At 41.4% G+C, this 15,930-nt stretch overlaps 1 protein-coding gene across 1 annotated transcript in view; it reads left to right on the top strand.

The window, feature by feature from the left end:
- Positions 1-3,357, top strand: part of sipa1l1 (signal-induced proliferation-associated 1 like 1) — a 96,599-nt gene extending 93,242 nt beyond the window's left edge. Inside the window, exons 24-25 of the mRNA XM_085372087.1 lie at positions 244-322; positions 2,749-3,357. Of these exons, the coding sequence (XP_085228213.1) occupies positions 244-322; positions 2,749-2,892 (223 nt within the window). The 3' untranslated portion in view covers positions 2,893-3,357. The remainder of the gene's footprint in view (positions 1-243; positions 323-2,748) is intronic.
- Positions 3,358-15,930: the final 12,573 nt, after the last annotated feature.

Below are 15,930 nucleotides of genomic sequence, written 5' to 3'. Positions count from 1 at the left end.
TGGTTTGGGAATTAGACTTTTTAAAATGAAATTGATTAACTATCAGTGCAACAAAAAGAAGTTTCACGTCTAACCAGATAATACAAGAAGCAGATGGTGTGTGTACATATAAAGATTATTAACTGAATTCAGTATCCAGTAGAACTGGAATATACAGGGTAAACAAGAGTTTGTTGCTAATAAAATTCCACTTCAAAGATGTATGCAGTGTTTACTCAGGTTGACTTTCTTTTCTTGCCGCAGTGAGGGACATATAGGGCTGGAGAGGAAAGTGACTAAGCTGGAGGCCATGGTGAAGATGCTTCAGGAGGACCTGAAGAAGGTGAGACGGAACCTAAAACATGACACACAGTTTGAATAAATATATACAGTCCTGCGAGAAGAGGGAAAAAAAAAAAAGAAAGAAAGAAGGCGGCCCAACATTAGGGCTGTGCGATATGACCAAAATCTCATATCCCGATATAAAAATTCTATCGTCCGATAACGATATAAATCACAAAAATGTAACATTTGGTGTTACCGTCATTGTTGCTAACGACAACGCATAAAAACAGGCGCTTGTCCGTCCGTAGTGTGGTTATATTAAATATAAGAGAAAGAGAGAACTTTAAGAAATAGCCACTACAGTGACCATCAAAACGGTGAAAAAATATTGCCGTAAACAGATTATTTTGCGACACCACGAAACAAACGATAGCGTAAAATGAAACGATAGACGTTTTTATATCGTCATCCGATATATATCGTTATAACAGCCCTACCCAACATGTCCCATTTTATTCTAATCTGTCTAAAGGACATTGTTCCAGGAGTGAAGGCTTTCATTTGGGAACCCTTCCAAACAGCCATAGATGTTGAGTCTTCTTCTAATTGTGCTGTCATGAACTTTATCATTTAACATGCTAATTGAGGCCTGTAGCTCCAGGGTTTTTCTCTGAGCGTTACTCGGTCTGACCTTGAGGTGAATTTGCTGGGACGTTCAGTTCTGGGAAGATTGGCAGCTGTTTTGAATGTTTGCATTTGTGCATAATCTTTCTCACTGTCGAGTGACGGTCTTCAAATTGTTTGCAAATGGCATTGATGGGCAGTAAGAAGTGCTTCTCTAAGATCATTGCTGATGTCTTATCAGTGAAATGTTTGAACGCTCCAACCCAGCAAACTGTCAAAAATCTGCTTTTCTAGAAGAATTTATAGAGATGCTCAAACTGATGATCAGCCAATCAGATTTAGCAGCACCTGGTGACACATTATCCTCTTACTGTAAGGATAAACTCGTTTTTTCACATGACTGCATTGAGTCCTGTGCAAACTTTTGCTCGGTGCTGCGCTAAAAGAATCATTTTTGGTTCCCCTCTTCTTTTGAAGTGTGAATGAAAGATACAGACTTCAGTTGCCTTTGTATACAGTGGAACGTGGAGCGGGTGGTGTAAATAAATATTTTGTTTTCAAAAGAATATACAAAGTCAGCAGTTGAGCGTTTCTATTGTTCTCTTGGGTCCACTCTGCTGCTTATTGTTGTTGCTAACTGCTGACTCAAGTTTCACTGCGGCCACTAAAATGATAACGTTTAAATCACCTGGAAAAAGTTTCCCATGTTTCCTGTTCACTCGTCCAGTGTTTCATAGTTCATGTCCATATTTCAGTTACTGCTGTTTTTGCACACCACACAGGTCAGAACTTTATTCACACCAAATACTAACCATAAAGTCATGATTTGTACTTTTAATGCTTCGTGTTTGGTAGTGAGGTTGAAGCGGCTGAGAGTTACGAGTATGGTGAAATACATCAAACGCCAGAGTGTAAGCAAATAGCAAAGAAGCAGCAGAATACAAGACACCTCTGCCCATAGGCTGAAAATATGGCTTTTCCCCTAAAATTAGCCGTAAGGTTATTGATGATATGAATAAATCATAGTCCTGTAACTTTCGACTTTATGGAATATAGTATATTAACTTAAACATCACAGCAAAAAGCGACAAACTCTGATAGTCCTGTTAGGATAGGTAGGATAAAAGGTAGGATACCTTTTGCCCTATGAGAGCTCGCTCCAGCCTCCCACCATGCTTAATTGGAAAAGCAGTGAAGAAAAAGGATGGACTATCACTAATCACCCCCTTCTCCAGTGGTACAGTCCACTCAGGCTTTAGAAACCACGAGTCAGGTGGTTGAATCACCTTATAGCTCCCTCACCATCCCCTCTTTGAGCCTGACCTTTTGTAACGGGGAAAAGTTTTCACTCAAAACTGCTGCGGTTTGAGATTCACGTGTAACGCAATTCTTGGGAAACTTTCAGCTGTCTTGTGAAATGTTGCAAAGCTTTTCTACATTTCTTACTTTTAACATGACAGGAAATCAGTTTGACACCAAGAAAGCTAATACGTACCTCTCTCACCCCAGCAGCAATCGACTGCAGCTGACTGACAGCAGCTCGCTCCAGTTTTATTGTTTCCTTCAGTGTGTTCTTTACCTTCCTAGACTGAGACTCAATATTTATGTTCATGCACCCAACTCGGAGTTTATTTCGTTGTGCTGTCTTCGGGTTTAAAATGTCAGCTGATAATATCTGTTTACAAAATCACAAACTTCTATCTAGCTGCGACTCGCTGTCTGCAGGCCCGAGATTTAGTTTACATAAACACAGCAGAGATTGAATTGATTGCTTAAGAAAAACTTTGTCCACTGTTAATTGCTTAATAACGGGTTAATGAAAACGAGTAATTTAACCCCACCTTTCTCCACCTTCCGCAGGAGCGGGAAGAAAAGGTGAGGCTTCAGGCTCAGATCAAGAGACTCTGGGAGGACAACCAGAGACTGCAGGAGGAGTCCCAGACCTCTGCTGCCAAGCTCAAGAAGTTCACCGAGTGGGTCTTCAACACCATCGACATGAACTGACTCCCACCTCAACATTTTAACCTACACACATGCACACAAATGCAAACATGAGCGCACACACACGCACACACACTCTGGATAAAGAGGCAGAGGAGGATCGACACTCACGAGGAAACAGGAGATTGTTGTTGTTGGACTTGAATTATCCTGATGCTGAATACGTCAACCATCTTCCATTGGCTTCAGCCATCAGTGGGTAATGCCGTCGACCAGTCTCGGTCTCTCCTCGCAGACCCTCTGTTAAACTTAGGAAGATGACACTCAAGAAAATGGGTGTCATTCTCACCTATGAGAGCTGTTGAATTTGTCTTTCTCTCGTGTGACAAAATCTCTTTTCTTAAATTGCCGACAAGGAGAAAGCACTTCACACCCTCCACCTTCTAAAGAAGTCGACTTTGCCTCTTGCGGTTGTTCCAGCGGTGCACGCAAAGAAGCTCCGCCTCCTATCTGTAGATTTTGTTCCACGTGGATGTGCTTCTCTTTTTAGGACATTTATTCTTGTTTTTTTTTTTTTTTATATTTTTTCCCAGCAAGTCTTTTTAAATGATGCCCAGCTGCTCTAAAAGGGGACTCGAGTCCTTTATGCCAAATCTCAGCTGCCACAGGATGGGTGGGGTGGCGTTACAGAGACACCAAGGTGATCTGAATGAAAGTCTCTTAAAAATGGTCCCGCAAAGTCAAGATGGGTACGCCATCAATCTGCCGGTCCAGCTACTGGAACACAAACGACCGCATGCAAACACACATACAGAAACGATCATCTGAAACCACAAGAGCAGAGGACACGTGAGAGGTTTTCACTTCGTTCACACCTGCGTGCCCTCCCCTCGAAGGCTCAAACCACCGGACGGTCGCTCTGGCTGTTCGACCGCAGCCACCCACACGGAAACAGGTCGCTCTGCTTCAGCACAGGAGGGATTTGTACAGTTTCTCTTTTTCTTTCTCTCTCTCGATCTCACTTTCTCTCTTTCGTGTCAGTCAAATCTGGATTACAACATCCTGACAGAGGGGGATATTTAAAAGCCATCGGCAAGCGATGCCACTTAAAAAAAAAACAACAAAAAACCAAAAAAATACAAAAAAACCCAGGACTGATCCGTAGTGCTTTGGTCCCTCCTAATTATATGTGTCTTAAAAGCAATAGGAAGAAGTCAGGACTCTCTTAAGAGACGCTTAAAGTGGGAAAAGATTATTTGGAGCTTACAAGGCTGCCGATTTGTGCTGCACAAGAGCCTTTATCCTTTCCCACTGAACTGTGAGGGGGGGAAAAGGAAAGTGAGAACTCTAAACATCATCCCACTGTCTGCAGAGACATTAATGAGATGGAAAAGTGTTGTTTTTTTTCCTCCCCAAGGTTTATTTATTTCCTTGTATTATAATCCAATAAATACGTTGTTCTATTCGTATAGTACAACTGACATCAGTGTTTAGTTCCTCAAGACAAACGGTCACTAGCTATATTATTTAAATGGCTTTCTTTCTTAATTCTGGCTAAAGCCTGACTTGTATGGTTTTTATTCTGTATTCTGTTGTATTTTGTGGTGCCCAAGCCTGCTGTCGTGTTGCTTACAGTGCCCTCTAGTGGTGACCAGTGGAAATGTCATGATTTGTAAATGTGCTGCCAGTCACTCTGTATTTTTCTAACGCCTCTTCCGCAATCAGTCAGACATCAAACCGTGGAGGCCACACAAACAGGACAGGAGGAATAATCAGAAGCCAGCCTTGAGAGACAATCACAGGTGTATTTTTGATAAAAAAAGGAGCAGACCTAAGGTGTGTGTGTCTGTGTGTGTGAGTGTGTGTGGATGTTGTGTCTGCAGAGCATTTATAGTTTTCCTCAGGTTCAGTTTATGTCAGGAATGTGAGGAATCAACAGAAATTGCATATGTGGCTTTCTGTTAGGAGGGGGCTACAGTATCAGCTGTACCCGTGTGTGTGTGTGTGTGTGTGTGTGTTGTTGTCGTGTGAATGTACATCAGTCAATCCAGCCGTGCCTACAGTCACTTATCTTGGTCATTTACTCCGAGGCAGAGCAGGGACATGCCTTTGAAACAGCACCTGGGGAACAGATAAAAGGGAAAGGCTCTTCTCCTTCATCCTGAAAGATAAGCACACCTGGTACAGTAACACGCACGCACTCACCAGATACGATTTTAATTTGAGTTCACACTCACAGTCGTCGACTCGGCTGAGAGGCTTCATCCTTTCATTTGCTCAAATGCTTATTTCTCCTCTTCAGTCAGTCAGGCCAGCCTCCCGACACAGTGATGAGTATTTGTGGAAGTCTGTCTGCGTGTGTGCCTTTGCATTCAATTACTTGAGCCACTGGCCCCTGTAATACAAGTGTGCCGGAAGACAGGTTTTTTTTTTCTTCCCCCACATCACAAAGCTGCTTACAACACAAGCAAGAGTCACAGCTGGGTGTTTGACACGACAACAGGGGCGTTTAGGTCGAAGCCTAAGCGTGTCCATTTAAACTTGGCGAAAGCCTTAATTCCCCCCGCGCTAAAGTTTTTGACTCGCCCCAAGTAAATTTGCATCTCACATTGATGCAATTAGAAGCCCTGCAGCGCACAGCACAAATGATCTCCCAGTCTGAATGTAAAGAGAATATAAACGAGCCTAAAGAAATATGATGTTTACTATAACCGACATGCTTATTAAGCTCTGCAGTTTCGCAGAGACACGAGTGGACTGTTAGCAAAAGTTTTGGTTCTGTTTTAGGAATCTCCCGTCAGTCTGTGTGGACGACAGTTACACCAGTAGATGGTCAACACCAGATTTGGTCTTTTTTCCCCTTTTTTTTAAATTTAAGTTTTTCAAGCTGGCCCGTTGTGAAAACGAGTCATCCACTAATGTGAAATCCTTGAAATATTAATGAAAAAAGGTGAGTCCTCTTGGCGCAAATGGGCCCCTATCCGTAAAGTGTTGACTGTAAATTATATACCATGTACACTGGGTTTCTGTCCAAAACTATATCAATGATTAAAATGATTAAATTAACTAAAAGCAATGTTTATGTTTTATTGTAAAAGGAAAGTGGTCAAGGTTAATTTTTTTTTTTTTTTGTATTTTAAATGAAGTATGGCCAAATGACAGAACGTGCAGTGCAGATGTTTTGCTTGCATCTTTAAAAGTGTGCATCAACTTGGATGTTAGATTCAGTTTATACTAAGTCAGAAACAAACGTAAGCCGGTCTGGGGTTTCACTCGTCTTTGTTACCTTGCAGTGAACGTGGGTTTTCTCTCCTCAGCGTTGTTTTTGCTGCTTCACTGAAGGATATCACAAATTTGAATGTTCAGATGTTCTTTTTCTTTTCTTTTCTTTTTTTTTTTGCAATATCTTATTTTTGAGATTCTTTGCACAACAATGTGTTTTACATTAAAGAAAAAAAGCATAGTGTTTACAGGTTTTGGATATAAAAAGGGTGAATTGATGGATTCCTGTGCAACCTTGTCTAGAATGTTGCTCTGTAGTTTTCCCTGCCAGTGCAGCTCCTGACAAACAGGTGCTTTATAACTTTATTCCTCAAGCATCACTGATCAGACGAGAGGAGGTCGTACGTTGTGTAAACTGTAGGGATGCTGGGTTTCAGTGATTGAAGCAGGGGAGGAAGGTTTCCCAGAGCTCGGAGACGCAGCCCTGCACTGCTGAGTCTTGATCTGTTTTGTTTGCTCCTGCTGGAAGAACAGAGGAAACGGTGAGGTGATCCGCTCTGACTGGAAACAAAGCACACTATTTTAAGAGGACCATACGTTTTAAACAATTGAAAATACTGTTTACATCCCAGATCCATTGTCTTTGTAAAATGTAAAGGTATGAATAAGACATTTGCAGTGATCACAGTATTAAGGTTTCTGAAATAAATAAATAAATAAATGCTGTGTCGATTTTGTGGTGCTGTCAGTTTATTTGTGTATCGTAGATATTGAAATATCCTCACTTGCATTTATCAGTTATCATTTTCCACACTGATGCATACAGTACAATGAACTCTAGTCAGCACACATACACTCATGCCACTTTATTAGGTACACCTGTTCACCTGCATGTGAAAGATGTCTAATCAGTGCATTTAGATATGAAGCTTGTGTGTAATTTCGGTAAAGATGGGTAATCATGGACCTGTGCTTTTCTGGGTGTTTGGCTGCTAGTCTATTCTTTAACTCACTTCCCCACACTTTAAAACTCGATGCTGACATCATTGGTCTAGTCTAGCTGTTTCTTTTCTTTCCCGTTCTCCCAGCTAGTCCTAAGTAAAGCCCCTCCCTCCTGCCCACCTTTGGGATGTGACGGAGTTGCTTCAGACCAGGTGGAAATATGTTGCAACTGTGTAATGTCACCTAAATTAGCAAGGCGTACTTAAGGAAGTGGCCTCTAAGTGTAATGTTGTTTCAGAAACAGGCAGTCCCTCACAAGTTCAACAGCTATAGGTACATATATAACTACCGTAAGCATCTGACCAGACATCCCCCTTTAGCTCGAATAAATCAGCGTGACTTTTAACAGTTTGAGGGCAGATACCAAAGGAAGTTTGTCACTTTTAAAGCGATGACACGTACGCGACCACCTACTGCGGCGGCAGCAGCACATTCCCTCCAACGGATCAGCTGATCCTGTAAACAGCCTTTTGTACCATTTCCCTCTACGTTTTTGGAAAATCAAACATAGTATTAGTTCAAGCAGGGCACAAAGTGCAGCTTAGTCCTTTTCATGCTCTCTTTGAATTAACATCCTCTTTTAACTGCAGGGGTTCTGTGTGTAATTAAGTTTAGCAAATTGCAAAAGCCAGTCTTCCTGGGGTCCAACATTAAAAACATACACCGACACATTTTAAAAGGGAATTACAGGCACTTTAATTAAAAGCACCACAAAAACAGTAATATGACAGTCTCATCTAAATTAAGCTCCACAGGTAGTCTGAATGTTTTGTTTATCACAAAAGAAGCGTGGCGCATATTTTACTGTAACAATCTGCATGAAGTGCAGACAACTTGCTTTTTAATTTATTTTATCAATTTATAAATTTTTTATCAATATTTTAGTTCCTTCATGCTGCGTCCAATCAAATAAAACACCTGCAAAGTCTGAAGTTTACTTGTGACCAAAAAAAAAAGAATTTTCTGTGTTTCCTGTGAAGCTGCTGTCTGATTGTAGCTTGCAGTGAGTAACTAGAGTGAGGAGATGGTGAGAGGTCTGGGATTTGACCTGCAGTTGCCTCAGGCTCCTGTTGTTCCCCATCACTGATTCACCTGATTGCATTTTAACCGTTCTCACAGCCAGAGCCAGAAATTGCATCAACTGTGTTTTCTTTTTTTTCTCATTATGCTGCAGCCACTTCTGAAAGCAGTGAGAGGAAATCATAGTAATACAATTTAAGCCCCCCCCCCCCCTCCCCTCTAAGATAACAGGGAATAAAGGTATTTCTGCACAACAGCTGTCCTGATATCCATCTTGGTTACTTTAGTCCATTAGTGCAGTACAGTTTCATAGGAGGATCTATTATTTTGAGGGCTGTAATAATACAACATTAAGTGAATTTTCTGTATATGAAATTGCTTGATTTTAGTGGAATAAAGAGGTTAACAGGACTGGTTTCGAGCAGCATGAATGAAACATGAGTTTGTATCCTCGGTACACACTACAGCCCTACCATCACCACCAAAAGGTTATCAAATGATTATGACTTCTTTTTTAAAATAAAATAAAATTGCCCTGACATTTCTTTGCCACCGGGTAAGAAAAAGACGTAAACATAAAGCATAACGCACATTAATATACTGCTCAAAGGGCCGTGGGACATTATGTATAGTATAGGTCCATCTGATGCAACCAAATGGCGCCACAGACTGTCCAGGAGCTCACTGGTCCCCTGATCCGGGACCAGAAGGAGATTGGTCGGGACCAATCCCAGATGTTTTCTCATTCCAACAGCAGTGACTGGGACATGAAAAAGTGATCTGTGGCCATCACCTGCAAAAATTCTTACCTCTTTGGAGGTTGTCTTGTCGTTGCCTCTCCAGTGCACCTGTTGTCTGGAATGATTATTATCCTTGAAGTTTAACAAATCCTCTTAAAATAACATATGGATTTTGTTAAAAAAAACAAACAACCCATCTGTTTTATTGACACATAAGCCGCATCGTTCATTGTTGTGGTTTAACTGTCGGGTTCAGCTCTGTTTCCGTGTCATCACCACACTGATAATATACGTTCACCCTTTCATTCATGGCTTCTGTAGAAATGAGCATTTCATCTGCGCACGGAAGAAGTCACGCAGGTATAAGCAGACTGTGAAGGGCAAACTGCCTCGCTGGTAAATCACCTCTGATCCAAAGCGTTTGTTTTCCTCTCTGTCCCCCTGCAGCGATGCTCGGGGCTGTTTGAGACCAGCGAGGCAGTCGCTGCAGTGTCAGAAGTGAAGACAGGATGAGGAAAGGTATAATGTGGAGGAGGACACCGATTAGTCATCTTTGATAAAAATGTGGAGGCTGAGTCACCTGGACTTACTTTCAGGATTTGTTACTAAGAGAAGTATAGGAGAGCTGAAGTAAAGTCTGATGAGCGAACCCATCTGCTATCATTTGTACTTTTACTGTACATATAGAGTTCTTATACAAAAAGCTGAATATGAGCTGATGTAAAGTCACCCCAAGGCTCTTTATATTGCAAGGTACAGACCGTAATGAGATGACATGCTTTGAGCAAGCGCTTGGCAATAGTGGGAAGGAAAAACTCCCTTTTAACAGGAAAAAGCCTCCAGCGGAACCAGGCTCAGGGAGGAAGAAGAAAAAGAAGAAATACATCCATTGGAGCGGGAGTCTGTGAACGTTAGACTAAAACTGTTTAGGAATAGAAAGAAAAAGCACTTGTGTGAATGTGTGAATGCTCCCCCCCCCTCCACTCCCCCCACTATTTGACTGTTACCTTTTAATTTATAGCCACATTGTTAAAACTTAAACATTTAGAAATCTCTATTTTATACCACGACTGTAAAAGGAGCTTTAATTATAACGTGTTTGCAATCTCAGTTTCATTTCTCTACCATGTGACCCGACGTAGAAAATGAAACAGTCTCGGTTTACCAGCAGCATGTGCTCATCTCCTGACTTTTTCTTTTTCTTGCAACGTGTACGGACCCTTAATGCTTTTATCCCACACTCTCCAGCGGCCCACACAACGCCTTCATGTCTCCGTAACGCTCTCGGCTCTTATCAGGCGCTCGAGACGAGAGACAGTAGAAAGTAGAGGTGTTTTGTTCTTCAGCAGCGCAGCATTGTTGTTTGCTGTCATTCAAGATACAAACAAGCCCCTCTGTTTGTTGATTTACACAATACCTGTCAGTCTGCGCCGCTGTCTGTGATGGCTCTTGATATTCAGCAGACTGTCCTGGTGACACGCACACACGCATATTTTTCAAATCGTCACTGTTCCTGTTTTGCATCTCTGACACGAAACATAGCGAGGAGCTCTAATTAGTCCGTTTACAAAGACTTGCCTCATGGAAATCATGCCTCTTGGAAAAAGACGTTTAGAAACTTGATACAAGAGTCCCTCAGATGCTTTCTGTAGGTTCGGTATGCTTGTTAGGTTTTTATTTGATAGATACTGCTTCACCCACCCAGCATGCAAGCTCCCTCCAACTCCCCAGCACCATCCTTTCCACTGAAGCCATGAGGTCTGGGTAGCACCTGACAGTGTGAATTAGATACAGTATGAGCAGCTGCAATGAGATTCATCTGCTGCTCCTTTGCATTTGCAAGGTGTCAGTTCAGATGCCTTAGCCACCTGATTTGGATGCTTGCAAAGGTTTTCCGGCACATCTAGCATCAATGGGACACTGAGGAACACGCTGAGCACTTGTACTCCGTATTACATTTGGCCCTGATATCTGCTATGATATCCTCGGAGGAGCTTGATGAAAACACCAGGGAAGAGGGAGTTTGAGCTGCTGTGATCCCAGTGCATCAACCTTTAAAAAAGTGAATTATCAAAGGTTGATGCCTAATTTTTGTAGACTGAAGATTTCAGATTCAATTTTAGTTTCTAGCTAATACACAGTTAATTTCTTCTGGTGTTTTCATTTAAAGACACATAGATTCCCAAATGATCTTCCTATTACATATTCATGAGAATCACGTTCATGAGAATCACGTTTCGTCTCTTATTGTCATCCAATTGGACGAAAGGACCAATAGCACTGTCGTACCCATCGAACACACCGGGTTCCCCTGATAAAAATAATTTCTGTTAAACTGAGCAAAAGTTAATCTCCAACCATGACTGTTCATACCTGAGACAGTTCACTAGTGTTTTAATATTACTGGGCTTTTGGAATAATAGTGGTGCGCTGTTGAATATAGCAGTAACTTCTGCATATAAAAGAGAAACATGGCCTTCAGGTCTGAAAAGTAAAGCCGCGGCGAACCTGGGGTTGCAGTAAGAAGTTTAACTGCATTGGAGACTGTTAGAAAACAACCTTACTTCTCACTGGGATCGTGACCTCAAACGATAATTTCAAGTCTCATTTCATGCAACATGTTTGTTATTTCAAAAATAGGGTCCCACTGAAAAACAACAACGACAACACACAAATAAAGTAGGATATGCTTTACAGTGTGGCAACATTGTGATGGACAAGTTGCTGTGCCTCAACTGTGCCAGAGCCCAGCGTCCTTGTTCAGACTCGCTTCGTGCTTATGTCCTGTTAAATGCTAATGCCAAGCTTGAGCGTTCAAAACACGAGTTCTCAAAACAGTGATGTGGGTCGAACCACTTTTATTTGATTGGTTAGTTGAAGAAGGTACAAGCAGTTAAATTCACCAAGTGGAGAAAGTGGTCAGACAGGTGAGTGGTATTGGCAGGCTGAACGCCCAATTTACAGGTGAAGCTGGGCGTCGAGGATGACGGGTAAACCGTGGGGAGATTCTTCTATATCCAGAGTTTGAGAGCCAGGGTGCTTAAAGCAAATATTAAATTACAAGTCAGAGCTGGAGAACAATCTGGTGGAGAATGGACGTGAGAGTCGGTCATTAAATCAACAGCAGTATGAGAAACGAGGAAAAGGTGCGACTGATGAAGCCCGAAGACTGAGCAAAGAAGACCTCAGAACCAGCTCCACCTGTAGGTGAGAAAAGGAGAGATGAGAGAGAAAGCACAGACAGTGTAGGCTGGTAGAGAGAGGAAGAAAGGGGGGTAGAAAAAGACAGTCTGCCCAGACCATGACATGCCTGCTCAAGACCTCCAGGCTACCCTTACCTCCCTGCATGCAGTATTCATAGACTATAAAATATGGAAGTAGCTATTATGGTTTTGAAATTCCTGTGAAAAGCCTCGAGAAGCATTTTTGGCTTTTTGAAACCACTTATCACCATGCTATAATGATCATATGTATTTATGTTTGTATGTTCTCTAGCTCCTCCTAGACGAGTGGACCGCTCTCAGTGAAACATAAACATTGCTTAGGGCTCTGTGAGTGGCAACATCTATATGGAGTATATAAATATTTTATTCAAGTCCCATAATCATATGAATTAGGGAAAAGGGAATGTCATAGAAAGGAATGGTGTGTCACTATAATAAATAAATAGATAGGATGATAATATCATGATTTTAGTTTATGTATGTTTGTATGTTCCTCATCTGTTACCCACTGGGTTTAGCTAATAAAACACACAATATATAGAACAAAACACTCATTAGAAATTCATAGATTCAGATCAGATTAGATTTAAGGTTATAGATTAAGTGACAGGTGGGGTCATGTTCTCATAGACTACCCAACCTGACTTATTTTTGCATCGACAGGAATCGTCCCCTTTTGTAGAAAACGATAGAAAAAGTTTGGGATCATGACTTTTTTTTCTCTCTCAGAATTCAGATTATTGCTCAGATTTATGACGTTACCATTAATAACAGGAATAATTTGATGTTTTTTTATAACCTTTTTGTGAGAATTCTGAGATTATTCTCAGATTTTTAGAATTTGATTTTGATTTTAAATTCTGAATTTTTTTTCTCGTAAATCTGCTTGGAATTCTCACTAATCTCTCTAATCTCATCACTTTGCCCCTTGAATTCTTTTTTTTTTTTGCAGAATTCTCACTATTTTACTTGGAATTCTGCCTAATTCTCAGAATTAAGTTTCTCCTCGTTTCTCCTTGGAGAGAATTTCCTTTTCTTTTTTTAATCCCAGAATTCGATTTTTTCTCAGGAATTTCACTTTTTCTCTGAATTCTCATTATTTTACTTGTAATTCTTACTAAATTCTCAGAATTTTGCTCCATGTTTTTCTCAGACTTCTGATTTTCTCATCATAAATCTGACTGTCAAAATTCTAAAAGTCAAATTTAAAGAGAATAAAGTTAGAATTCTGGGTGTTGATGGTTGTGGATCAGAATTTCAGAATATTGAGATTAATATTTTAAAGGTCAAGATTCCAAGGATAGTCAGAATTCTGAGCGAGTTTACCTTATCTTTTAATTTACTTGTGCCTTATTTACAGTGGTTTGCAAAAGTATTCGGCCCCCTTGAACTTTCCCACATTTTGTCACATTACAGCCACAAACATGAATCAATTTTATTGGAATTCCACGTGAAAGACCAATACAAAGTAGTGTACACGTGAGAAGTGGAACGAAAATCATACATGATTCCAAACATTTTTTACAAATAAATAACTGCAAAGTGGGGTGTGCGTAATTATTCAGCCCCCTTTGGTCTGAGTGCAGTCAGTTGCCCATAGACATTGCCTGATGAGTGCTAATGACTAAATAGAGTGCACCTGTGTGTAATCTAATGTCAGTACAAATACAGCTGCTCTATGACGTGTCAGAGGTTGTCTAAGAGAAATTTGGGAGCAACGACAGCATGAAGTCCAAAGAACACACCAGACAGGTCAGGGATAAAGTTATTGAGAAACCTAAAGCAGGCTTAGGCTACAAAAAGATTTCCCAACCTTGAAAATCCCACGGAGCACTGTTCAATCAATCATTCAGAAATGAAAGGAGTATGGCACAAGTATAAACCTACCAAGACAAGGCCGTCCACCTAAACTCACAGGCCGAACAAGGAGAGCGCTGATCGGAAATGCAGCCAAGAGGCCCATGGTGACTCTGGACGAGCTGCAGAGATCTACAGCTCAGGTGGGGGAATCTGTCCATAGGACAACTATTAGTCGTGCACTGAACAAAGTTGGCCTTTATGGAAGAGCGGCAAGAAGAAAGCCATTGTTAACAGAAAACCATAAGAAGTCCCGTTTGCAGTTTGCCACAAGCCATGTGGGGGACACAGCAAACATGTGGAAGAAGGTGCTCTGGTCAGATGAGACCAAAATGGAACTTTTTGGCCAAAATGCAAAATGCTATGTGTGGCGGAAAACTAACGCTGCACATCACTCTGAACACACCATCCCCACTGTCAAATATGGTGGTGGCAGCATCATGCTCTGGGGGTGCTTCTCTTCAGCAGGGACAAGGAAGCTGGTCAGAGTTGATGGGAAGATGGATGGAGCCAAATACAGGGCAATCTTGGAAGAAAACCTCTTGGAGTCTGCAAAAGACTTGAGACTGGGGCCGAGGTTCACCTTCCAGCAGGACAACGACCCTAAACATAAAGCCAGGGCAACAATGGAGTGGTTTAAAACAAAACATATCCATGTGTTAGAATGGCCCAGTCAAAGTCCAGATCTAAATCCAAATGAGAATCTGTGGCAAGATCTGAAAACTGCTGTTCACAAAGGCTGTCCATCTAATCTGACTGAGCTGGAGCTGTTTTGCAAAGAAGAATGGGCAAAGATTTCAGTCTCTAGATGTGCAAAGCTGGTAGAGACATACCCTAAAAGACTGGCAGCTGTAACTGCAGCAAAAGGTGGTTCTACAAAGTATTGACTCAGGGGGCTGAATAATTACGCACACCCCACTTTTCAGTTATTTATTTGTAAAAATAAATAACCGAATCATGTATGATTTTCGTTCCGCTTCTCACGTGTACACCACTTTGTGTTGCTCTTTCACGTGGAATTCCAATAAAACTGATTCATGTTTGTGGCTGTGATGTGACAAAATGTGGAAAAGTTCAAGGGGGCCGAATACCTTTGCAAGCCACTATATTTAAAACAAAATCACTATAATTTCTGAAGAGTGCACAGAGCACTTATCCAGTTTAAAATAATATCTTGTATTGTATACAGTTACATACTTTTGCCATGGAAAAAATAGAATTTCTGTAAGTTTAGCAGCTTATTGATCAGTGTATACATGGGTATGTATGTGTGTATACACGTGTGTACATGTGACGATGTACTGCAATAAACGAGCACATAAAATAGGGCATCCCTTCCTAAACCACTTATCAGCACACACACAGATAGGCTCCAGTGGGATCTTTTCTTCCTGCTTCCTGTTGCTCAATAATTCAGTCGGTCCAGAGTGGAGGCTATAGTTTCCAACCATGAGAAGATGTGTTCGAGTGTGTATCCGCACGAACAGATGGGGCCATTAGCATCAATGCTGTTTTTGACGGCATTTAGCTTGTAAGTGCACGTATTGATTTTACGAGCTTATTGACGTCCATTTTTCCATTTGTACAGTAAACAGCGGATAAAAGCGAGAAAGAAAAAAAAGGAGAGGGAAACCGCTGGCTTTTGAAGCATGTGGTCCCCCTCACTCTCTGTCCCAGTAATGGCTTATTGAATTAGGACAGCAAATATTTTTAGTCGCCACCACCGGCTGTGAGAAAACGTAGCCTGAATTACAGTAAATGGTAAACTTGCTGTCTGTTGACACGTTTCATGTGAGACTGGGATGCACACACACACACATGCACACAAAGCGAAGAAACCTCTGCTGGCTGTAGTAAGCACCCAGTTTCCTCCCTTAGTCCATCATTGCATCAGGGCCTTTGATGTGCCTCAGTGCTTGGCCGAGAGTCCCCATCAGCTAAGAGTTTATCTGCTGGGCTTGCAGCTCGCTGGTTTGAAGCTGTTGGCCTTGCATATGTTGAAGATGAGAAATTAGGAGCGATTACACTAAGAAAGA

This window comes from Diplotaxodon limnothrissa, linkage group LG15 (assembly GCF_057381915.1).
Source record: "Diplotaxodon limnothrissa isolate DT_005_m linkage group LG15, D_limnothrissa_male_GT1.1, whole genome shotgun sequence".
In the NCBI taxonomy this organism is placed as follows: domain Eukaryota; kingdom Metazoa; phylum Chordata; class Actinopteri; order Cichliformes; family Cichlidae; genus Diplotaxodon; species Diplotaxodon limnothrissa.
Note: the sequence above shows the minus strand (reverse complement) of the source record. Positions and strands in the feature narration are given on the sequence as shown.